Below are 26,783 nucleotides of genomic sequence, written 5' to 3'. Positions count from 1 at the left end.
GCAAAGAGTCAGAAGATGAGGTCTCCCTTCTCAAGATGGAAATAAAGAGCTGCCTTTTAAAACTAATTATGGTTTCAAGCAGCTGTGCCATCTGAATCTGACTTACTTTGAAGTAACATGCTTTGAACCTCAAATTAGGTGCAGTGTATCTGAGAGGAAGGAGCCAGAAACAAGACATTTGAAAGAATTCAGTTTCATAAAATTGAATGCTGATGCTTTTCTTTAGTGGCTGTTACTTTCTCATATCACTTACATTCTACATATCTGTTTTATTTCTTTTTCTTTCTTTGTCTGTCCCAAGTCCTTAAATAGTAAATTAGATTGGAAATAACTCATTAGTACTTTGTAGTCACTGGGCAAGGAAAGCTGGCACCAACGGTGCAATTTTACTCTTCTATCTCTCCACCTGGAGCAGCATGGAAATACTTTCTCTAATTAGAGTCATTAAACATCAAATGAAATTCGGTTTTTAAAAAGCATTTTACAGTTTCTTCTGTTAAGCAATTTCTTTTTATTTGTGCCATATATACAGTTGGTTTCATGTTTTATGTAACTAGACATATATATTGTATAAAATTGTGTGTGTAAGAAGAGGTCATTCTTCATTAAGTCTGCTAAAGGTATTCTCCTTTTAACTATTCATGTGAGGATTGAGTGTGTCTGCCTTCTGGTAATACATTAAGGCTGCAATATTTGTCTAGTTGTCGGAATATTTAGCTTTTTCTTATTTGAATGTGTTGTACCATATTGATAAATCCAATCCTGGCAGAAAACTCCCATTTTAAACACATAAAAAATCTCTTGTATTGTAAAAGCTAAAAAATAAAGGAAATCATTTTGTTTCGAATGGCTTAGCTCAGTGGTCAGCAAACTGCAGCTCACGACGGTTTGCTGCTCTGTTGACTAATGAGTTTGCCGACCACTGGCTTAGTATATTGTATTTGTTTGTTTTTTAGAATCCTATCTAATAAAAGAGTAATATGCAGATTGACCATCACTCCAACACACAAGATGGCTGCCCCCATGTGGTCAAAGATGGCTGCCCCCATGTGGACACAAGAAGGCCACCACAAGATGGCCAGCAGGGGAGGACAGTTGGGGGCGATCAAGCCTGCAGGGGAGGGCAGTTGGGGGCAATCAAGCCTGCAGGGGAGGGCAGTTGGGGGCGATCAAGCCTGCAGGGGAGGGCAGTTGGGAGGGACCAGGCCTGCAGGGGAAGGCAGTTGGGGGGGACCCAGGCCTGCAGGGGAGAGCAGTTAGGGGGGACCAGGCCTGCAGGGGAGGGCAGTTGGGGGGGACCCAGGCCTGCAGGGGAGGGCAGTTGGGGGGGACCCAGGCCTGCAGGGGAGGGCAGTTAGGGGCAAACAGGCTGGCAGGGGAGCAGTTAGGCGTCAATCAGGCTGGCAGGGGAGTGGTTAGGGGGTGATCAGGCTGGCAGGCAGAAGCAGTTAGGGGCAATCAGGAAGGCAGGCAGGCGAGCAGTTGGGAGCCAGCAGTCCTGGATTGTGAGAGGGATGTCCGACTGCCCGGGATCGGGCCTAAACGAGCAGTCGGACATCCCTCGAGGGGTCCCAGATTGGAGAGGGTGCAGGCTGGGCTGAGGGACACACCCCCCACTCCCGTGCACAAATTTCGTGCACCGGGCTTCTAGTCTAGTTATATTAACGTTTCAGTTTCTAAAATCAAACTTTAAAAGTACCCATATCAGTGACTGCTAATAGGTACTGGATTTCTTTTCGGGGTGATGAAATGTTCTCAAATTAAATTGTGGTGATTGTTGTGCAACACTGAACATACTAAAAACTATTGCATTGTTAAATAAGTGAATTCTATAGTATGTGAATTATATATCAAGAAAGCTGTTACTTTAAAAAGGTACTCATGTTTATCAACTCTACCACTTGTGTGGCCTTGAGCAAGTTGCTTTCCTTTTTGTGCCCTGGCTTTCACATCTGTACATAATAATAGTACCTTCCTAATTGGGCTGGTTATGGAGACTAAATGAGTATAAATGTAGAGTTTATAATATGCTTTGGAATGTAAGTTCTCAAATGTCAATGGTTGTCATTGTTTTCCTATTGTTTGTAGAACTTAGAAGACAAGTGTGCTGCTGGAGTTATACACCTTTTTGGTGTCATCAGCATATAGATTTTAAAGCATGCATATGGATTAAGTTTTCTAGGGAGAGCATACAGAATAGTAGACAGAGAGCTAAGGGCTGAATCTAGGGAAATAGCAGCATTTAGTAAGTTAGTATGGTGGCAGGATGAGCAGATTTGGCAAAGGTGTGTAAAATATTTTTAAAACCTCATTTTTTGTGTGTCTTTTCTGCTATCAGGGAGACTAAACTTTTTGACAAATTGCAATTTTGTGATTGAAATATATCACTTGTGTGTTTGAGTTGTTTTTGTACAAAAGTTTCATTGTAGTCTCAGTACAGGAATAGCACAATCTGGAGGGAGAAAATTCACTCACATGTTTTTGAATATTGGTGAAAGGAGAGGTTTCCTTAGAGCTGTGCTGCTCTTGAATGTTGAATTTTAATCTCATTTGGAGCTTCATTTGAACAAATAGTTTTCTTTCCTAACTCATTGTACTGACAGCCATTTTAACCTGCAGTCCTCCTTCCCTACCACACACCTTGCCCTTTAGGAAATTCTTTCATAGGAGAAGGTATTTGCTGTGATCATATAGAAACAAGTATTTGATCTTACCAGGCTTTAGACATAAGTCATGAACTGGCATTTTACATTTATAAACATTTAGGAGTGAGGGTGAAAACTAATAGGGAAAACACTAGTCTTGTTTTCTACTTCGAGTAGGGTGTCTAGATTTTGTGTTTCAGGATTTTTATTTATTTATTTTTAAATATACTTTTTATTAATTTTAGAAAGAGAGGAAGGGAGATGGATAGAGAGATAGAGACATCATTGAGAGAAAAACATTGATCAGCTGCCCCCTGCATGCACCCTACTGGGGATCAAGCCCGCAACTTCGGTATGTGCCCTGACCAGGAATCAAACCAGTGACCTCTTGGTTCATGGGCCCATACTCAACCACTGAGCCACACAGGGAAGGCAGGATTTTATTTTGAGAGAGAGAGAGAGAGAGAGAGAGAGAGAGAGAGGCAGAGAGAGAGGCAGGCAGAGAGAGAGGAAAAGGCAGAGAGAGGAACATACATCTGTTGTTCCATGTATTGATGCATTCACTGGTTGATTCTTATATGTGTCCTGACGAGATCAAACCCACAACCTTCCCATATGGGGACAATACTCTAACCAACTGAGCTACCCGGCCAAGGCTGTGTTTTAGGTTTTAAATTCCATACCCTCTTAACTGCACTCCAATAGTGTTCTTTAAGACTAGAAGCTATGATCTAAGAAATAGTGGTGCTGATTACATGCTATTGTTTGCTAATTTATTAGTAAACCCTTTGTGCAAGCTTTATTACTAACTGCATTGTAAAATATGTGTACAAATAAATAACACCTAGTAATCATTGATATGTTATTTTTTAAAATATGTTTTTATTGATTTCAGAGAGGAAGGACGATGGAGAGAGAGATAGAAACATCAATGATGAGAATCATTGATTGGATGCCTCCTGCACAACCCCACTGAGGTATCGAGCTCACAACCTGGGCATGTGCCCTGACCAGGAATCAAACGGTGACCTCCTGGTTCATAGGTCAGTGCTCAACCACTGAGCAACATTAGCCAGGCCAATATGTTATTTTTTAATGCAGTTTACTTTCATTTCCAAAATGCAGAGGAATCCTATATAATAAAAGGCTAATATGCAAATTGTTCCCTTGACCGGGAGTTTGATCAGGGGGCGGGGTCAGCTGGCCAACCACCCATCCAGCCCCACCACTGATCGGCCCCCACCACACTGATCGGGGTGGGCTGGCCGGACCCCACCCATGCACAAATGCGTTCACCGGCCTCTAGTAATGTTATAATGTATAAATGTCGTTTGACAGCTTTTTTTAAAAAAATATATTTTATTGATTTTTTACAGAGAAGACGGGATAGGGATAGAGAGTTAGAAACATCGATGAGAGAGAAACATTGATCAGCCGCCTCCTGCACACCCCCTACTGGGGATGTGCCCGCAACCAAGGTACATGCCCTTGACTGGAACCGAACCCGGGACCCTTCAGTTCGCAGGCTAATGCTCCATCCACTGAGCCAAACCGGTCAGGGCCGTTTGACAGCTTTTACGGAGTCTTTTTGTTTGGACTTTCTATAGTTCAGTGATATTTCTCTCTGCTCTGCTTGAAGAGCAATCAATGCTGTGAAAAATACCATGCCCCAGTTTATGATTATTAAATGAGGTGGACTTGAAAAGATAACAGTGCATGGCTGGCTGATTTGAATTATGTTGGTCTTTGTCCTAGCTTCTGTTCCATAGTGTACACTGGCTGTGTGATAGGCCCTCCTGAAAATCTTTTACAACTTGTCCTTGTGTATAATGACAGGTTATGTTCATGGAAGTCAAAGAAATATAACTCTAATCTGATTTCCTTCACAGAATAATATTACATTGAGGATTATATTCCTGGGCTAATGCCTGACTTTTTTTAAAAAATAGAAATGACCATAACCACCCTTTTAAGTCAACTCTTTAATCAACTGGAAATGATTAATCTGAATGCTGCTCAGGAAAAAAAAATTGTCTGAAGTGTGTATAAATCAATTAACAAGGCATCACACTAGCTAGTCATATTAAATTATGTTTAATGAGCTAAAGTGCCAGTAGACTATGAAGAGTTATTGTCATAATCACTGCCTTGTTTTTACTGAAATCAGAAGGTTAAAAAAACACTTTTTGCAAAGTCAAGGAATTCACTAAAGATTTCTTTGGGTAAATGTTGGCAAGAATGTTTGAGGAGAATTTTGGGAGACTTGGAGTTACGGCTTTTTGAAAAGCTGAATTCAGTTGGTTGTGAAACTACCAACTCTATCCCATTCCATAACATTTTCATCAACCCAAAAGAAAAGCTATACTTACTTCCCCTCCCCCATCTTCTGGTAATCACTAATCTGCTTTCAGTTTTTATGAAATTATCTATTTTGAATATTTCATATAAATGGAGTCATACAATATGTGACCTTTTGTGTATGGCGTGTCTCCCCCCCTCCCCCCCCTCTCTCTCTCTGTTTTAATCTTCACCTGAGGATATGTTTTATTGATTTGAGAGAAAGGAAGGAAGAGAGAGAGAGAAGGGGAGAGAGAGAGAGAGAGAGAGAGAGAAAGAGACAGACAGACAGACATCGATTGGTTGCCTCACGTATGCTCCCCAACCTGGGGTCAAACGTGACACCTAGGTATGTGCCCTGATGGGGAATTGAACCACAACCTTTTTGGTGTATGAGGCAATGCTCCAACCAACTGAGACATGTAGACAGGGCTGGCTTCTCAATGTTATGTTTTTGTGGTTTATTCATGTCGAAAACATTATCAGTACTTCATTTTTTTGTATGCCTCAAATTCCATTGTATGGATACACCATATTTTGTTTATTCATCTGTTGGTGGATATTAGGGTTGTCTCCACCTTTTGATTTGTCTAAATAGTGTTGTTATGAACAATTAATGAACAAAGTTTTGTTTGAGCATCTGTTACAAGTTCTTTGAGGTATATATGTAGGAGTAAAATTCTAGTTCATATAGTAATTCCTTGTTTTGCTTTTTGATGACCCACCAAACTGTTTTCCACAGAGGCTGAAATGTTTTATATTTCTACCGAGTGTTCCAATTACTTCCCATGGTGTCCCCACCAACACTTTTTATTTCCTATATCTTTTAAAGATTCTAGCCATCCTAGAAGGCTGTTACCTTTAAAATGCCAATCAGAAAGAATATATGCACCCCTATGTTCATAGCAGCATTATTTACACAATAGCCAAGATCTGGAAACCACCCAAGTGCCCATCAGCATATGAGTGGATAAAAAAAAGCTGTGGTACATTTACACAATGGAATACTATGCAGCAGTAAAAAAGAGGATCTCTTATCCTTTGTAACAGCGTGGATGGACCTGGAGAGTATTATGCTTATCGAAATAAACCAGTCAGAGAATGACAAATACCATATGATTTCACTAATATGTGGAATCTAATGAATAAAATAAACTGACAAACACAGTGGAACTAGAAACATGGATACATGGAACAAACTGATGGGTTGACTGGATAAAGAAGGTCAAAGGATTAGCTAAAGAACATATATGCATACTCCATGGACAGGGACAATAGGGTGGTGAAGACCAAGAGAGGGGGAGGCACAGGTGGGTGGAGGTGGGCAGAGGTGGGGGGGAAGGTGGACACCTGCAATAATGTCAACATTAAGGAATTTTAATAAAAAAATAAATTAAGGGAAAATAAATAAGTAAATAAATAAATAAATAAAATGCATGAATGAACCTCCCTTTATTTGCAGTGAATATTTCATTCTTTGATATCGCATTGTTGTTCAACATTATGAAAAATTGTAGTGAAGCTGAAAGGCACACTGGATTAAATTGGATACTAAATCCACTTAGATGTATATTCACCATTATTCTGGTACATTGCCTTCTAAGAAATGCTTGCAACTATTAGGATAACCCCACTATTTCCTCTTTGCTACCATTTTTAGGATCAAAATGAGGTCTAAAGGACTAATCTAATACCTAAATTTCCAGCCTTTGAAGACCATCTGTATATGCTGGGTTCTGCCATTTTTTCCACCCTTAACTAATGCTATCATTCATTATTTTCTGTTTCTCAATGTTAAGAAGGTTTTACATCATATCTGAGTTTACAAAGTAGAGTAATAATGGACTTAGAAATGTGTTAACACATTTTCAGACACACATGCCTTTTATAATAATGTGAAGTAGAATGAAATGCATTGCAGTCAGAAGAATTGAGTCTTTGTGAACATTTAATTATCAAGTACTGATCATAACTAATCTAATCGTGTTCCATGGAGCAACAGTTACTTAATGCTACAACCACTATGCTGTGTCATGATTTAGCTGAAAAACTTTATCCTGTTCAAAGTTTGCCAGGTATTTTTAATGTCAGCTGAAAATTCTTACAATTGTTCTAGATAACCCCTATCTGTGCTTTGGAAATAACCCATTGCTATTTTTAATTATATACTTGAACAGAACCTCAAACTTCTGTTCTATTTGGTTAAAAAAATTGTTTGGCTTGGGGATGGTATGACCTTTAGTGTGAATAAGATTTATTTTTGAAAAGTCATACATATTGGCCTAGCTGGTTTGGCTCAGTGGGTAGAGCATCAGCCTGCAGACTGAGGTTGCGGGCTCCATCCCCATTAGGGGACTGTTCAGGAGGCAACCCATCAATGATTCTCTCTCGTCATTAATGTTTCTATCTCTCTCCCTTCTCCCTTCCTCTCTGAAATCAATAAAAATACATTTTTTAAAAAAGAAAAGTCATACATTTTGAATGTGTGTGCTGTAATAAAAATTCTTTCAGGTGTTTTTTTTTTTTCCCTTTGTTTCATTTTATAGCAAAAACCTTTGTTCAAGTAAAACTTGTAATTTTATGTGGTTCACTAGTGACACGGTGCACAAAATTTGTGCACATTAAAAGGGGATTAGAGGGAATAATTTAATATTGCTATTTGCCCTTTCTCTATAATAGAAGTGTCAAAGATGAAAGAAAATTAGTAAAATGTATATGAAAACCTTCCTCCTGTCAGAGTCTGGGGCACACCACGGGACCCAGAGTCAAGTCCCCACCCACCCACATGCACCTCAAAAATCACCTGAGACCCAGACCCAGCCGCGCCCACCCCCCTTTGGGCTAGATCCAGACCTGGCCAGTCCCACCCTTGTCAAGCCCTACCAGGCAGGGGGCATAGCCTCAGGTCCCCTGGCCCAGCGCCAGGACGGGGGGTGTGGCCTGAGGTCCCCCAGCCCAGACCGGGGCGGGGGCGTGCCTTGAGGTCCTCCATCAAGCCCTGCCAGGTGGGAGACACGGCCTGAGATCCCCTGTCAAGCCCTGTCAGGTGGGGGGCCGCAGCCTCAGGTCCCCTGGCCCAGCACTAGGAGGGGGGCACAGCCTCAGGTCCCCTGTCAAGCCCCGCTGGGCGGGGGCACGGCCTGAGGTCCCCCGGCCTGGCACTGGGGCAGGGGGAGCATCCTGAGGTCCCCTAGTCCAGCACCAGGATGGGAAGTGCACCTTGAGGCCCCCCGCCAAGCCCCGCTGGGCGGGGGGCATGGCCTCAGGTCCCCTGTCCTGGCACTGGGGCAGGGGTTGCAGTCTGAGGTCCCCCAGCCTGACGCCAGGGTAGGGGGCATGGCCTGAGGTCCCCCAGCCTGACGCCAGGGTAGGGGGCATGGCCTGAGGTCCCCTGTCAAGCCCTGCTGGGTGGGGGGGGCGCGGCCTGAGGTCCCCTGTCAAGCCCCACAGGGGCGGGGGAGGGCATAGCCTCAGGTCCCTGCTGATTGCTCGTTAAGGCTCCTCATGGGAACTTGGCCTCAGCTGTGGGTGCATCCATCTTTGTGATGGAGTGATGGTCAATTAGCATATTCCCTCTTTATTAGATAGGATTATTTTTTTAATCGCCCTTATGATAGTTAATCTTAACTTGTTTTAACTTGAAGTTGTTTGAATCTTGTGTGCCGGGACATAAATTTAATTCTGTTTTATCAGAGGAATAAACTATTGCCCTTGGATAATAGCCACATTTGAGAAGGCATTCTTTTTTTTTTTTTTCACATCTAAAGGTTACCATTAAATAAATTTGACTGTGGTGCTTTAAATGGGCATCTTTAAAGCCTGAAAGAGCCAATATACCTTTTAGTGTTTCCAAATTAGTACCCTGAAGGCATATGAGCTTTTCCCTGTTTTTTTTTTTTTTTTTTTTTTTTTTTTTTTTTTTTTTTTTTTTTTGTGACTGGTTTTCTTTATTGCTCATACCTCTACTTTGAAGTCTATGAATAAAATTCATCCTGAATAAACTATCTTCTCATTGTATACTGGTTTGTAAGTTATTCTTTATCCTTAAATATCTCTTCCCTGCCCTTGGAAAGATTTTTGTTTGTTTTTTGGATCCAGGCAGAAAATGGTGGCAAATGGCACATATCCAAAATCACATTTAAAGTTTTATTGCTAGAAGATCTGGACCCAATTCCTCTGCATCCTCTTGATCAGATTATTCAGTTAAGCTTTCCTTCAGTTACCTGCAAGGAAATTAATATGGGACTTCTCCCAAGGCACACACAGTCCATTCAGTAGTAGAAGGAATTAGAACCAAGATCCCCTGGTTTCTTGCCTCTCGTAATTAAACGTAGAAGCAAGAGCATACCCACATGGGATCATGGCCAGACACTTAATTTTTCTTATCTATTTTTGGCATACAGGGAGAGACATTGTCACAAATTTAACAGTTATCTCACCTCATACCCTTGAATGCTTTGCCAGTGTAGCTGACTGTGAAAAAGTAAAAAAATATATTAGAGTAGCAGTGCCCAAATTGTGTCATACAGAACATGATGTCATTGGATCTTTAGGGAGGGGGATTTCTATGGCAGATGCTGACCAAAGGTAAAGACTTTTTAGAGCTTTTATTATATGAGTATGCATTGTGAATAACCAAGAGGAGGGATTATAGAAGAGCCTTCTCACTTAGCTAAGGAATATCATTATCAACTTGTTCCATGTAATGCAGTTTAGGAAACATTGTTATATTCTTGCCAGTCCATCTTACGTTGGAATTCCAAGTTAGCAGTACTCAAATACATTAAAATTTCAAAACCCAAACAATTTTTATACACAAGCCATAATAATGCCATTAAGTCATGAATAAATATTTGAAGTTGCTCTTCCTTCTATGCTTCAATATACTGAAAGTTATACTTCAAACATACTGCTAAATTTAATGTCTCTTTTAGGCATGTTTTAGGAATAAGTACAAATAGATAACCTGTTAAATTTATAGCAGTACCTAATCTTTATAATACACAGGAGCTTAGAATCCAAAGTTTTGGGCATAGAGAAGGGAGATTTGGAGACAATGTCAGCAGTTCAGTGCAGTTCCCAAGTGACCGTGTGCTCTGCCACAAAGGGAAAAATGTATTTCTCATTTTACTTCCATGGTGTCAGATCAAAAGTTCCATTGAACTAATGGCTTATAATATGGCTTAAAGGCTCCAAGGGAGTCCTTGAATGGCCCTCACAGGAGGTCAAACATGCCCTCACGTGAGGTCAAACATGCCACCTCCCTGACCAGCTCTAGTCCTCTTCATGCACACTAAGGAATGGCGTTTTAAACACCAAGTACTCTGTCATTGGGCCATAACTCACCCTGCCCCTTTGTACAGGGGTGGCAGCAGAATTGCCTATTCTAGCTCTTCTGTAGGGTCAGAAACTTTATTATTTTAAATAAAACATTTACATCTGAATTATGTTGAGGCTCTTTCCTAGTTCTGTGACAGCCTAGTTCCTGAAGTTGATTTTTTTTTGCATTTTAATTTCTTTATTGGTTAAGGTATTACATATTTGTCCTCATCCCCCCATTACCTTCCCACCCATCCCCCACTCCTGCCCTCACCCCCCTTTGTCTGTGTCCCTTGCAAGCATACAAGTCCTTTGGTTGATCTCTCCCCCTTACCCCCACCCTCCCCTACCTTCCCTCTGAGGTTTGACAGTCTGATCAATGCTTCCCTGTCTCTGGATCTGTTTTTGATCATTAGTTTATGTTGTTCATTATTTCCCATAGATAAGTAAGATCATGTGATATTTATCTTTCTCTGACTGGCTTATTTCACTTAGCATAATGCTCTCCAGTTCCATCCATGTTGTTGCAAATGGTAGGAATTCCTTCTTTTTTAGCGCAGCGTAGTATTCCATTGTGTAGATGTACCACAGTTTTTTAATCCACTCATCTGCTGATGGGCGCTTAGGCTGTTTCCAAATCTTAGCTATGGTGAATTGTGCTGCTATGAACATAGGGGTGCATATATTCTTTCTGATTGATGTTTCTAGCTTCTTGGGATATATTTTTAGAAGTGGTATTACAGGGTCAAATGGGAGTTCCATTTTTAGTTTTTTGAGGAAACTCCATACTGTTCTCCACAGTGGCTGCACCAGTCTGCATTCCCACCAGCAGTGCACGAGAGTTCCTTTTTCTCCTCATCCTCGCCATCATTTGTCATTTATTGATTTGTTGATGATAGCCATTCTGACAGATATGAGATGGTATCGCATTGTCGTTTTGATTTGCATCTCTCGGATAATTCGTGACTTTGAGCATGTTTTCATATGTCTCTTGGCCTTCCTTCTGTCTTCTTTTGAAAAGTATCTATTTAAGTCCTTTGCCCATTACTTGATTGGATTGTTTACCTTCCTTTTGTTCAGTTGTATGAGTTCCCTGTAAATGTTGGAGGTTAAACCCTTATCAGTGATAACATTGGCAAATATGTTCTCCCATGTAGTGGTCTTTCTTGTTGTTTTGTTGATGGTTTATTTTGCTGTGCAAAAGCTTTCTATTTTGATGTAGTCCCATTTGTTTATTTTCTCTTTATTTTCCATTGCCCTAGGAGCAGTATCAGTGAAGAAGTTCCTTCGGCATATGTCTGAGATTTTGCTGCCTTAGTGGATTCCTCTAGTATTTTTATGGTTTCCTGTCTTAGGTTTAAGTCCCTTATCCATTTTGAGTTTGTTTTTTGTGTATGGTGTAAGTTAGTGGTCTAGTTTCATTTTTTTGCATGTATCTGTCCAATTTTCCCAATACCATTTATTGAAGAGACTGTCTTGACTCCATTTTATGTTCATGCCTCCTTTGTCGAATATTAATTGGGCATAGTGGTTTGGGTCGATATCTTGGTTCTCTATTCTATTCCATTGGTCTATATGTCTGTTCTTGTGCCAGTACCAGGCTGTTTTGAGAACAGTGGCTTTGTAATACAGCTTGATATCTGGTATTGAGATCCCACCAACTTTGTTCTTCTTTCTCAGGATTGCTGTGGCTATTCCGGGTCTTTTTTTATTCCAGATGAATTTTTGGAGAGTTCGTTCTAGGTCTGTGATATATGCCGTTGGTATTTTAATGGGGAGTGCATTGAATCTACAGATTGCTTTGGGTATAATAGACATTTTGATGATGTTGATTCTACCAGTCCATGAACACGGTATGTTCTTCCATCTGTTTATATCTTCCTCTATCTCTTTTTTCAGTGTCCTGTAGTTTTTTGCATATAGGTCTTTTACCTCTTTAGTTAAGTTTATTCCTAGGTATCTTAATATTTTTGATGTGATAGTAAATGGGATTGATTTTTTAGTCTCTCTTTCTGTAAGTTCCCTATTGGTGTATAGAAATGCCATAGATTTCTTGGCGTTAATTTTGAATCCTGCTACCTTGCCGAATTCATTTATTAAGTCTAATAATTTTTTGATGGAGTCTTTAGGGTTTTCTGTGTACAGTATCATGTCATCTGCGAATAAGGACAGCTTTACTTCTTCTTTTCCAATTTGGATGCCTTTTATTCCTTCTTCTTGTCTGATAGCAGTGGCTAGTACTTCTAGTACTATGTCGAACAGGAGTGGTGAGAGAGGGCATCCCTGTCTTGTTCCTGTTCTTAGGGGAAATGGCTTTAGTTTTTGTCCATTGAGTGTGATGCTGGCTGTGGGTTTGTCATATATGGCTTTTATGATGTTGAGGTATGATCCTTCTATTCCAACTTTGCTGAGAGTTTTTATCAAGAAAGGGTGTGTGATTTTGTCAAATGCTTTTTCTGCATCAATTGATATGACTATGTGATTTTTCTCCCTCAATTTGTTTATGTGATGTATCACATTTATTGATTTGCGGATATTGTACCATCCTTGCATTCCTGGTATAAATCCTGCTTGGTCATGGTATATGATCTTTCTCATGTACTGCTGGATCCAATTTGCTGGAATTTTGTTGAGGATTTTGGCATCTATATTCATGAGGGATATTGGCCTGTAATTCTCTTTCATTGTGTTGTCTTTATCTGGTTTTGGTATTAGAGTGATGCTGGCTTCATAGCAGGAGCTTGGAAGTGTTCCTTCCTCTTGAAATTTTTGGAATAGTCTGAGGAGGATAGGTTTTAGTTCTTCCTTGAATGTTTGGTAAAACTCCCCTGTGCAGCTGTCTGGCCCTGGGCTTTTGTTTGCTGGAAGCTTTTTGATGACTGCTTCAATTTCTTCCATAGTTATTGGCCTATTGAGATGTTTAGATTCTTCCTGATTGAGTTTTGGAAGGTTATATTTTTCTAGGAATGTTTCCATTTCCTCCAGGTTGTCCAGTTTGTTGGAATAGAGTTGTTCATAATATTTTTTAGCAAACCTTTGTATTTCTGTGGGGTCTGATGTTATTTTACCTCTTTATTTCTGATTTTGTTTATTTGGATCCTCTGTCTTTGTTTCTTGCTGAGCCTCGCTAGAGGTTCATCAATCTTTTTTATCCTTTCAAAGAACCAGCTCTTGGTTTCATTGATCTTTTGTATTTTTGTTGTTGTTGTCTCTATGTCATTTATTTCTGCTCTAATCTTTATTATCTCCTTTCTTCTGCTTACTCTGGGCTTTTCTTGTTGCTCTCTTTCTAATTCTTTGAGTTGTAGCATTAGATGATTTATTACCATTTTTTCTTGTTTTTTGAGGTAGGCCTGTAGAGCTATAAACTTCCCTCTCAGGACTGCTTTCATTGTGTCCCATAGGTTTTGGATTGTTTTTTTTTTATTGTCATTAGTTTACAGAATGTTTTTAATTTCTTCTTTGATCTCATTGGTAACCCAATCAATATTTAATAACATGCTATTCTGCTTCCAAGTGTTTGAGTGTTTTGGATTGTTTTTATTGTAGTTTATTTCTAATATTATGCCATTGTGGTCTAAAAAGATGCTTGGTACGATTTCAATCTTCTTGAATTAGTGGAGACTTATTGTCATTTATATAATAATGATGCTATCACTGAAATGGCAGATAAAACCCTTTTCAGGACATTAGACACCTGTTTTGGAATATACGTATATATTTTTAGCACTAGCCAGGGTTTATCTCTGTAATAAAAATTATCTGATGACCTAGAAAGTGATTTTTGGATGAGAATTTGATTCTTCAAGGTAATGATATTGGTAAAGGCACCTTTCGACTGTAATATCCACTGGTTCTTTTCCTTGCATTATTAGGTATTACTATTGGCTGCTGAGATAAATCTTACCTATGACATATCTCAAAAGTGAGGAATATCTTCCAGCCCTAAGGGATGTCTCCACAAAGAATTCTGCTTAGGCACTATATATAGGCACACATTTTTGAAGCTTCAATGTACAATATTACGGTCATTCTCTCACAGTGGGGGGTGGGGATGGGAGCACTGTGTGTCATAGTGAATACCTAGATTATATCTTTCCCTCTTCTACTATTTACCTGCCTAGAACCATAAGTTCATTTGAACTTTCCTCAGAAGTTTGATTTTTTAGCCCTACTTCTTATCATGGTCTATTTATTTTAAGCGTTGGTTAGAAACAAACGTGACAAAATGAGAAAATGCTGTGTGTGCAAGATACTAATATTTTAAAGTAATGATACTTCAAAATCAAAAGTTACCAAGGCAAATCAGGTCTTTTAGGAAGAGTAATAAAAAAGATGTAAAATGCTATAATGGAGGTCAGGCTACCAGAGTGCTGCTTTGAAGTCTTAAGGAATCTAGTCTTCTAGTGCATCCTTTGCCACCTACCTACACAAACTTGCAAGCCACAATTGGCTGTCTTCCCATATTCTGGCAAACTTTACATGGATCACAGGGGTTAGTACAAATTGCTTGTTGATCTGTAGCAATTTAGCTGCCATTGTGTTAGCAAATTTTCCAGTGTTGGTATGCAGACTGTTTCATCTTTCCCTCGGGCCTCTGATGTTGGCAGTCAGTATTTTATTCTGTTCTCTTTTCAGCCAGGTTGGGCTTTGAGTTCCTGGGGCCTTTTTATACTTGCTTTCTATTTGCATGTGTGTTTTGAACATTTGCATGAGAAATGTTTAGCTAGATTGTGAGTCAGCCTCACTGTTCCTATCCATACAAGTTATGTACCTCCTAATTTAGATTTTTAAAATTTGTTAAGTGTTTGGAATTCAAGGTGGTGTGTAGATATGGGTAGTGAAAGTGAAAAGTAACTTCTGATGCCTTGTAGACTTGTGTGTTCAGTTCACCTCTAGTTAGTTTTGTGTGCATATTGTCAGGCTCTCAGGAGAAATACTGTTAACAAAGAAAGTGGAGCTCCAGGATGAACTTCTCAGGTTAGAGAACCAAGATGGTGGCATAGGTAAATGCCTGTACTTTCTGCCTCCCACAACCACATCAAAGTTACAACTAAAATACAGAACAACCATTATCCAGAACCACCAGAAAACTGGCTGAGTGGAAGTACTACAACGAGAGAAGTAAAGAAGAAAGCACACTGAGACTGGTAGGAGGTGCGGAGGCCCGGAATGGGCTGGTCCGGCATCCCACCTGTGCCACTTTTTTAATTGGGAGGGAGATCATCTCTGCAGAGGCTGCCTGGAAGAGCAAGGGGTCCCAGCCCCATACCAGATGCCCAGCCCAGGATCCCAGAGCTGGGGAAAGAAGTCTCTACAGGCAGTAAGAACTATAGACTGTAAAATCCAGTGTGGATTGGGGCTCAGTTACACAGAGGCTGCTGGAGATACAGCTGCTCCTCTTAAAAGGCCAGCATCACGAAATTAATTTACAAGCTCCCACTTCCTCTGAGCTCCAGTGCCAGGGCGAGGCTCTGTGGGACCCAGACACATACGGGGAGAAACTGGGCTGTCTGGCATTGGGGAAAGAACTCGGGGGGTGGCTTTCATCCAGTCAAAGGTGCTTCCCATACTGGGATCTGCCCTGTGCAGGGCTGACTGGCAGCCATTTCTGTTTGCTCTGATCTGGTGATTCCCTGAGACCCCGTCCCACCCAATTTACAACCCCACCCAAGCTGTGCGCAGTGGAGTTTGCATATGAATGGCCTGTTCTTGCTCAAGCTAAAACTCTGTCAAACAAGCTGCAGCTGGGTCAGGGAGCCCGAAACTTATCAATAAAATGCCCAACACCTGGCACCAGCACCAGCCTGCCTTGCTTCACAGCTGGGCCTCATCTGGGCACTTCCAAACTTGATACAAAGAGGAGGAATCTGCAGATCTCTCTGTAGCTCCTGCTGGGTGAACCCAGGCAGGGGCTGCCTTTACTCTCTGGAGACCCAAGAGCCAGTGTACTCAGTGATCAGTGTGAGACCATACCAGATTACAAAGCTACATATCCATAAGCACCACACTCAAGAGGCAGATTCAGTGAGCACAAAAGCCACACTGAAGCAAGTCTTGCTCCATAGGGATGTCTCATGCACAGCAGCTCTCCCACTGTAGTCACAGCTGGTCCTCACAGCCAATTGGCCTGGAGGTCAATTCCTCCCAGTGACACCAACAGCAATCAAGGCTCAACTACAACAAGACTGCTCACAGCCCACAGAGGGGTATACCTAGAGCTCCCAGCTCAGGTGACTGGGGAGGCTGAGCCACTGGGCCCTACAGAACTACTACTATACAAGGCCATTCTACCAACTCAAGGAGACATAGCAGCTCTACCCATTACATAGAAACAAACACAGGGAAGCAGCCAAAATGCCGAGACAAAGAAATGTGTCACAAATGAAAGAAATGGAAGAAAGCAAACTACTGGATATAGAGTTCAAAAGCACAGTTATAAGGTTACTCAAGAATCTTCTAGAAACCTCCAAGGAACTTAGTGAGACCTTCAAGGATCTTAGAGAGAATGCAAAAAAAAAAAAAAAAAAAAAAAAAAGGAAAAGGAAAAGGAAAAGGATCAGTCAGAAATTCAGCATACACTGACTGAAATAAAGAATAATACACAGAGATTCAACAGTAGACTAGGGGATCCCAAGAATCAAGTCAAAGATTTGAAATATGAGGAAGCAAAAAAACACCCAACTGGAAGAGCAAAAAGAAAAAAGAATCCAAAAATATGAAGATAGTGTAAGGAGCCTCTGGGACAACTTCAAGTGTACCAACATCCTAATTATGGGGGTGCCAGAAGAAGAGAGAGAACAAGATATTGAAAACCTATTTGAAGAAATAATGACAGAAAACTTCCCCCACCTGGTGAAAGAAATAGACTTACAAGTCCAGGAAGCGCAAAGAACCCCAAACAAGAGGAATCCAAGGAGGACCACACCAAGACACATCATAATTAAAATGCCAAGGGCAAAAGACAGAGAATCTTAAAAGCAGCAAGAGAAAAACAGTTAGTTACCTACAAGGGAGTACCCATAGGACTGTCAGCTGATTTCTCAACAGAAACCATGCAGACCAGAAGGGAGTGGCAAGAAATATTCAAAGTGATGAATAGCAAGAACCTACAACCAAGATTACTGTACCCAGCAAAGCTATCATTTAGAATTGAAGGTCAGATAAAGAGCTTCACAGATAAGAAAAAAGCTAAAGGAGTTCATTACCACCAAAGAAGTATTATATGAAATGCTGAAGGGTATTCTTTAAGAAGAGGAAGAAGAACAAAAGGGTAAATGTAATATATATGAACAACAAAGTGACAACAAATACATATCTATAGACAATTGAATCTAAAAATCAAATGAATAAAAAATCTGATGAACAGAATAAACTGGTAAATGGAATAGAATCAGGGGCATGGAAATGGAACAGACTGACAATTCTCAGAGGGAAGGAGGTGTGGGGAGTGTGGCAAGAGATTAGACAAAGATCTTATATGGATGTATGCATTACCTATGGACACAGACAATAGGGTGGTGAGGGCCTGGGGTGGGGTGGGAACCCGGTGGAGGGAAGCTATGGGGGAGGGGGGGAAGATGGACATCTGTAATAATCTCAACAATAAAGACTGATTTTAAAAAACAGTCTCAATGTTACTTTCTATAAATGGAAGAATCTCTGAATCATTCAAAAATATTCCTGTAAGAATCTTGAATTATTAAATGCTTACAGCATTTTGATCTATGGATTTGACTCTCTATTAGCCACCTTGTAAGAGAATTGTATTTCATCTTTACAGCCATATTTCTGTAGCCCCGAGTTCCCTGGGTTGAGAGCATAGTGGGGAAGAGGATCAGATTGGAAATACTCAGAATTTATTGTTCTTGGTGAAATTAAACTGCTGAGGGGATCACATGTAGATAATCAAAGTCTAACTCTGAGCTTCCAAACAAGGTATTTTTATCCAAGTCCTTAGGGTCACTGCTATTTCCTAAGCATTGTGTTTGCTGGTGTAGGTGTTTTTGTGGGACTTAATTATTTCCTGTAGCAATTTCTATTCAATGAAATATGCTGCCATCGGATAATGTACTTTGAATATTCAGTTGTCTTTTGATCAGTTGTTTGAGAGTTATGGTTAATATGACCATAACTAAATTTTAAAGGCACGAACTTACAAAATGTCTGGGTCTTGCTTCACTGCCCCTGGCAAAGGAGGGTGAGACAGCTTAATCACTTAAAAAGGTGCAGTAAAAACAAAATTTGAAAAGTATGATTTTAAGGCTCATTTTAAAGTTATGACTAAATTACGCATCAAGATTACTCTTTTTGGCTTGTTGTAATGGAGTGGGCTCAGAAACCTCAGCAATTTTACCACTGAATAAAATTGTAGCGGTTTTAACCAAGAAGTTTAACACACAGTGGAAATGTTCCGTGGCACTGTAGTGCGCACCTCCCACACCCACCTCTCCAACTCTAGTACAAAAATGATGACTTGCGGGAGCATTTAATGCTGAAAGTTTGATGGAATGCTCTCTGTCTTTTGAATTCATTTGGACTTTTTAAGACTGGTAATGCTGTTAGACTATACTAGTGCTTCAGAGAAGAAACTAGTTTTGGGGCTGGAGTGCAGAGAACAGTTTTAAATTATTGCCAATTTTTTTATTTTTAATAAGGATTTTTGTTCATTTTTAAAAGCAAATACTTATATTTGCTTTTAAAAATTCACAAAGAACAGTCTGGTGAAAAATAAAAATAATGCAGTGATTGCCTAGGACCGTGGTTGGCAAACTGTGGCTTGCGAGCCACATGCGGCTCTTTGGCCCCTTGAGTGTGGCTCTTCCACAAAATACCACGGCCTGGGTAAGTCTATTTTGAAGAAGTGGTGTTAGAAGAAGTTTAAGTTTAAAAAATTTGGCTCTCAAAAGAAATCTCAATCGTTGTACTGTTGATATTTGGCTCTGTTGACTAATGAGTTTGCCGATCACTGGCCTAGGATAACATCAGTGATGCTTTATGCTAAAGCAAGTATCATGGCCTATAATTTTTATCAGTGGTCTGAATAATTGATGGTAGATTAACCACATGCAAATTAACTATAGGAGAATCTCATCTAGTGAACAACTTAAAATGATTGGAGGGGGGCACTATGTGAGGGCTATTTGTATTTTATCCTTTGAAAAGCAAATTGTTTAAATTATTTTAACTACTTAAAGATAAGTGTAGGATTAAGGCTAAAAACTTTTAGGATATTAGTTAAGGACAATCACTAATTCAGTGAGAGAGATTCTGTAGCAGTTTTCTCAGTCCTGGCTTCAGATTAGAATTGTCACCTGGGGAGCTTCCAAAAAAAATAAATCAAGTATTAAATAAAAGACACAGGCATTTGTATTATGGTCAGAATTAAGAACCACTGATCTATGACTAAGTGATAAATATAAGTTGGCCAACACCTGGAAAGAATGGAGAGGGTGAGCTCTGTTTCAGATCCCGTGTCAGCTTTTATAGTGATAGTCTTGTATTGAGATTTTTATTCTCCCTTAGTTCTTATTGAGTTATTGGTGTAGAGCAGGGGTGGGGAACATCCAGCCCACAGACTGTATGAGGCCTGTGAAATCATTTGGTTTGGCCTTGCCAAGGCATTAGGGGTGAGTTAATTAAATGTTTGACTAAATATAGCAGACTAATTTTGAAGTTGATAGTTTTATATGGCTCAAGAATGATGTTATAGATATTCAAATCGCCCTTGGCAGAAAAAAGTTTCCCCACCCCTGGTCTAGTGGAAGTCAAGAAACAAATTATACTTCCAACAACTTTCTGTGTTTTATGATTACTAATGGCACAGGATTTTAAGATGGTGCTAGCTGAATTACAGTATCACTTTACTCTGATTTTTATTGAGAGACTTTGTTCTGGAGAAAGTTATTTGCTTTACTAAAACAATATTAGTTTATACTATGGAGGTATGAAACAAGAGTACAAAAGGATGACTTTTATCTTGAGGAAGAAAATTAAATTGCTTTCTCTGTTAATTCATATCCTATAAATATACTGTTTAATACTCTTTATATTTTTCATTATAGTGTATGATGTGTCATTAAAATAGAATTGGTGCCAGCATATTTCAATTCTTAAAAATGTTGTTTCTGAGGACATTTGAATGGGAAGTAGTTCAACACAGGAGGGACTCGTAATAGATTAAAATCCTATCTAATAAAAGAGTAATATGCAAATTGACCATCACTCCAACTCACAAGATGGCTGCCCCCATGTGAACACAAGATGGCCGCCACAGATGGGCCGCAGGGGAGGGCAGTTGTGGGCGATCAGGCCAGCAGGGGAGGACAGTTGGGGGAGGCCCAGACCTGCAGGGGAGGACAGTTGAGGGGGACCCAGGCCTGCAGGGGAGGCAGTTTGGAGGGACCAGGCCTGCAAGGGAGGGAAGTTGGGGGCAACCAGGCCGGTAGGGGAGGGCAGTTGGGGGGCACTAGGCCAGCAGGGGAGGGCAGTTGGGGGGAACCAGGCCAGCAGGGGAGGGTAGTGGGGGGGAACCAGGCCAGCAGGGGAGGGCAGTGGGGGGGCAGGCTTGCAGGGGAAGGCAGTTGGGGAGGACCAGGCCTGCAGGGGAGGGCAGTTGGGAGGGACCAGGCCTGCATGGCAGGCCAGATGCGGGGGACCAGGCCTTCAGGGGAGAGAAGTTGGAGGGGACCAGGCCCGCAGGGGAGGCAGTTGGGGGGACCAGGCCTGCAGTGGAGGGCAGTTGGGGGGGACCAGGACAGCAGGGAAGGCAGTTAGGGGTGACCGGGCCAGCAGGGGAGGGCAGTTGGGGGCGACTAGGCCTGCAGGGGAGGACACTTAGGGGTGACTAGGTCAGCAGGGGAGGGCATTTAGGGGCAATCAGGCCAGCAGGGGAGCAGTTAGGCATCGATTAGGCTGGCAGCGGAGTGGTTAGGGGGTGATCAGGCTGGCAGGCAGAAGCAGTTAGGGGCAATCAGGCAGGTAGGCAGGTGAGTGGTTGAGAGCCAGCAGTCCTGGATTGTGAGAGGGATGTCTGACATTGGGGAGGTTGCAGGCTGGGCTGAGGGACACACACCCCTGTGCACGAATTTCATGCAACAGGCCTCTAGTTCATTATAAGATGGCAGGACTCATACATTTCCACTCCAGACTACATTGTATGCCATCCAGGAAATTATTTTATGATTTCTACTTGGAGTTTCTCTGCCGTGGCTAAGGCACCTACATTATTCAAAATCACAAGAACTAAAACCACTGTTTTAATGCCACTTTTACAGCAAGTGGAAAATTACAGTGAACTTACACAAGTTCAGTATTGCCATTTATATGCAGACCAAATAACATTAAACAGAGCAGATTCCATCAGAAATTGCAGGTTCATCAGATTTGAGAATAAAAACAAGCGTGAAATAGTTATCTCATCCCACCTCACCCCCAGTTCTCAGGAAGCTCCAAACCCCACCCTGCTGGGGCTGAGGAGATTTTGCCCTTTTGGAAAATCCTCTGGAGTGGACATGATGCAGTTCTCAGGCCCTTATTTTATCATCTAATAATGCTCTATCCCTGCTACCTACACATCAATTTTTATTCATATTCTCCAATTAAATGGAGATATAGAGGTCACTTAGGTCTATTTGAAAGAGATCCCAGAGATAATGTATGGGGAAAGCACTTAGGGAAACTGTAAATGCCATTCAGATATAGGGAATTCATAAAAATATCATGCCTGAACATTTGGATTATGCTCATTACTTCCTTTTGTTCTCTGGAATGCTGTGACCTGCCAGAGAAGAAAGTTGAAGACAATTCAGAATTAAGGAAGCACAAGTTCATTTTTGTTTTTAAGTTAATCAGTGACCATTGTTAATTGAGGGGAACGATTTATATTGGCAGTGCATGAAACATCCTGTAGAAAACTCACTGACCCTCTACCTCTTTTCCTTTTACTCTTCCCCCTTTCCATATATGGAATGATCTGAGAACTGGCATAAAAAGTAGCTCTTTTTTATTTACTCTATGCCATTTCTTGCTTGTATGAAAAATGAACCAATTTTATGAATATTAAAATAAAGGTTGTACATTGCAGTGTGTATATGAATTTGACAATTTTTATAATTCAAATTGGTACATTATAAGGTTCAAGTATTGTAGAGACTACAATGAGCCTGTAATTACAACAGAAGGTGAGCGTAAGTGTGAAGCAGAATAAACTATACTTTTAGAAGGTTTATTCAATTTCAGTTTACATTTTGCAAAATTGATATGGGAAATTTAGTGCTCTTATCAGTAAGCTGTGTCAGACCCTATATATTACAGTTACAAACAAAGTCAGTTCCTGAGGCACAATGTATATAGCTACCATTCTAGTAAAAGCAATCTTTATTGATTTCCAGGAACCATTTGAAAATTTATCTGCTATAATAACTGACTCTTGGCATGTGAAGGACCTGTACAATCAATTGTTCTAATGCCCTTTCTTTGGGCAGAAGGGTAAAAAGCTAAGCTATTCAGCATTGATACTTAGTGTCTTTTTCCAGCTTGCCATGGATAGAGAGATTCCCACAACCTCTGTTAGCCCCATGCCAGGGTAGATTTCCAGAAATTACCCTTCATATAGAGCCTCAGTCTCTCCTACTTTAGTTTATCCCAGTTACTCTTCAGTTGATTCCCTACAGATTTTGAAGGAAATACTCCACTAAATAATCCTATGTAATAAAACCCTAATATGCAAATCGACTGAACAGTGGAACAACCGGTTGCTATGATGTGCACTGAACACCAGGGGGCAGACGCTCAATGCTGGAGCTGCCCCCTGGTGGTCATTGCGCTCCCACAGCTGGAGTGCCGCTCAGCCAGAAGCCAGCTCACGGCTGACGAGCACAGCAGCAGTGGTAGGAACCTCTCCCTCCTCCACAGCAGTGCTAATGAGTAGCAAGCCAATTGGTAAGGAGTGAGCAAGCAGGCAGTTAGGAGAAGGGGTCTCAGATTTCAAGAGAGTGCAGGCCGGGCTGAGGGGACCCCCCCCTCCTGCATGAATTTCGTGCATTGGGCCTCTAGCTATTTAATAAGCTTAAATAAAAATGGTAAGTCAAGAGGTCTTATCTATCTATATTTTGGAAGTGACACTTATTTTTTCAAACTAAAGTATGTTCCCTGTATTATCTATATAAGGTGCAAAAATTATAACTAGAATACATCTAAACATAGACATTTGGAAATGTAAAATGATTGTTTATGGGTAGAGATTTACATCTTTGACCTTTAAATGGATTATTGAAAGGGAGGAAAGTCTTTGTGGCTGTATACTTTTAAAACATTTTAGGTTGAGGGATTATCATTTTTAAAAATATTGGAAACATATAAGTGGATGTTGGTTTCTGTCATACTTCCTGTGACTTAAATACACTGAGTGGCCAGGTTATTATGATCTCTGAACGCATAATAATCTGGCCACTCAGTATATATCCTATATAATAAAAGGCTAATACACAAATTGTCCCCTCGACCAGGAGTTCGACCAGTAGGCAGGCCAGCCAACCGCCCATGTCCCCTCCCCCTGGCCAGGCTGTCTGGACCCCACCCATGCACAAATTGATGCACCGGGCCTCTATATCTATCTATCTATCTATCTATCTATCTATCTATCTATCATCTATCTATCTATCTATCTATCTATCTATCTATCTATCTATCTATCTGTCTGTATATACACTGAGTGGCCAGATTATTATGTGTTCAGAGATCATAATAATCTGGCCACTCAGTGTATATCATTGTCTCAAACATGATAAAATAAGTATCATCAAAGGAGACTGTCCCAAATTTATATAAGAAAATGTATTATCCTGAACTAAGAAAACAGTGAAGCCTCAGTGAAATACAAGGTTGAGGTAAAATGGAGTTCAACCTTAGAACTTATAGTTTCGGCAGATCTGATTTTTAAAAATGTAAAAGGGACATTAAAGATATAATTTGTGAAATATGACTTTTTGACAGTAGGCCCTGAGAGATGACAAAGGAATGTCTTTGCTGGAAAGCCAAAGAACTTACCAAATTTCTTTGTAGAAATAGTTGAACATTCCATTAGTATTTCTGTATTCTTATAAGTAATTATTTTGCGTTTAGAAGTAATTTGTATTCTGTTTTCTGCTGTCTGGTAAGGGTAATGTCAACGTTGTCATCAGTAGTTGTGTAAAAATTATATATTTCAGTCTGACCTTTCCTAAGTTAGTGTGTTGCTCTGATGGTGATGGTTGAGATTCTGTGGATGAAAGAAAAATGACTGGCAATAAAAATTATTGTTTCCCTAGGTCCTAGGATACTTTATTTAATTTAAACATGTTAGAATTACAGTGTTGGTCTGAGAACAGTTGGCTCAAGCAACATTTTTAGTAAATCAGCAACTAAGAGCTTAGTGGAGTTTGACGTTACTAGCAAGGGTTTCTCCTCTCTCCATTACTGTTTCTTTCTCTCTAGACCATAGTAATACATGCTTAGATGAGTATTTTGAGCTCTGTAGAAGCATGGAGAAATGTGATAAAGAAAACTCATTTTTTCCCCTCTTTCTCTTGGACAGTGTGCTGGAGAAGAGAAACGAGTTGGTACACGCACGGTGTTTGTTGGCAATCATCCAATTTCAGTAGCAGAAGATTACATTGCACAAAGGTTTTGTGATAATAGAATAGTCTCATCTAAGGTAAGTTTTTAAATTCTCTGCATATTCATATAGTGAGCCACATAATGCACTTATTTTTATTCATGCTTCTATATATACACATTGATGTGCATTTATACCAATCATATATCAACTGTGATAATTATTTCACCAAAAAGCAGTATTTTTAAAAGCGTCACTCTGTCTTGTTATAGCTGAAACATCATTCACATGCCTTATGATTCATAGTGCCTGTTGATTATACATATTACTTTAAGCCTTAAAGTATTCTAAAAGTAGGAATTATTTACTTGCCCAAAGCTTCCTGAATTGCCCTTAATTGTATGGACTACTTTTGTAAATAATTTACATTCTTTTGGAGGGTGCTATCCTAGAATGGCATCCTTATTTCTTTCTGTTTCACTGAGGAGTTTCCCCTGCTCAGTACAATGCTTGAGCAGTTAAGAGTTTGATCACTGTAGCTGTGTCACCATTTAAATAATCATCTTACTTCAGCATAGTGTAATGCTAAGGGCAGGGGCCTGGAGGTCTTAAGACCTGAGTTTAAATCCTGACCTGGCTATTTTCTAGCTGTGTGACCTTGGCCAATTTAATCTCTTATGTCTGAATGTTCTCATCAGTGAAATAGACCTGATATTCAATATGTGAAAGCACTCTTTATAGTTCCTTGTTCCCATAGTCATCTTTCTACAAGTATTAGTTTACTAATCTTTACCTTTGGCTGACCAGATTAGATGCTAGGTGCTAGATCAGTGGTTCTCAACCTTTCTAATGTCGCGACCCTTTAATACAGTTCTTCATGTTGTGGTGACCCCCAACCATAAAATTATTTTCGTTGCTACTTCCTAACTGTAATTTTGCTGCTGTTACAAATCGTAATGTAAATATCTGTGTTTTCCGATGGTCTTAGGCTCTACAGCAGCGGTTCTCGACCCACAGGTTGAGAACTGCTGCTGTAGAGCCTAACGAAAATAATTTTATGGTTGGGGGTCACCACAACATGAGGAACTGTATTAAAGGGTCGCGGCATTAGAAAGGTTGAGAACCACTGTGCTAGATAGCCCATGGCTGTCTCTTATGGCACAGATTTTGATAATTTTCTTCACTTCCTCATGCAACCTGACAAGACATATCTAAAATGTTGGTGACAATTGGTTCACTGCATGTTTGTAAACACCCAGGACCTGAAACACAAAATTATGCCCTTGAAAAATTTAACATTTTAGTTTTCAAATGTACATGTGATTTATCCTTGGGTAGCTAGGAGATTAACATGTAAAATATAGACAGAATGAGTGAAACTGTGTTGTCTTATGATCTGTTGGCCTTAGAACACTCTGAGTATACTAGTATTTGCATAAAAGGTCTTTCTTGTTAATTTTTATCTTTAGCCAGTAATTTCCATATGTGCAACTAAAATAGTGAAAAGTCCTTTCACTGAAAATTGTGACTTACCCTGTAGTAGCCAAGAAAACAATCAATAATAGTCCTTAGAGTCACAATCATAGACTTGTAGAACTAACTGAAAGAGCCTAAGAGGTCATCTTGTTCAACAACTCACTGACTTTGCAGATGGAGAAATCAAACCCAGAGAAACTGAGCTAATGACATGGTCACCAAGCAGAGTTAGTGATAAAGCCCTTTTCATATCATTGTGCTATTTGGGTTCTTTTCTCAGTTTTGTCTCTCCTTTTGCATCAAGTGAAATATAAAATATTTTCTAGGGAATTATTGTTTTCCATAGTGTTTTATGTGGAAGATGGTTAAGTGACTTTTCATTGAACTAGTGATAATTATTTTGATGCAAT

General features: G+C 40.2%; 1 protein-coding gene across 6 annotated transcripts in view; it reads left to right on the top strand.

Moving 5' to 3' along the window:
* Window positions 1-26,783, top strand: part of ATP11C (ATPase phospholipid transporting 11C (ATP11C blood group)) — a 245,535-nt gene that overhangs the window by 75,595 nt on the left and 143,157 nt on the right. For all 6 annotated transcript variants that reach the window (XR_013959813.1, XM_080653850.1, XM_080653847.1 and 3 more), the window contains exon 2: window positions 24,877-24,996. Coding sequence is in view for 5 of the 6 variants with exons in the window: in XM_080653850.1 (XP_080509976.1) it covers window positions 24,877-24,996 (120 nt within the window). In the remaining variant the exon portion in view is untranslated. The remainder of the gene's footprint in view (window positions 1-24,876; window positions 24,997-26,783) is intronic.

The sequence above is a fragment of the Plecotus auritus genome (genome assembly GCF_963455305.1).
Source record: "Plecotus auritus genome assembly, chromosome: X".
Lineage (NCBI taxonomy): Eukaryota > Metazoa > Chordata > Mammalia > Chiroptera > Vespertilionidae > Plecotus > Plecotus auritus.
This window is presented reverse-complemented; position numbering and strand designations above follow the sequence as displayed.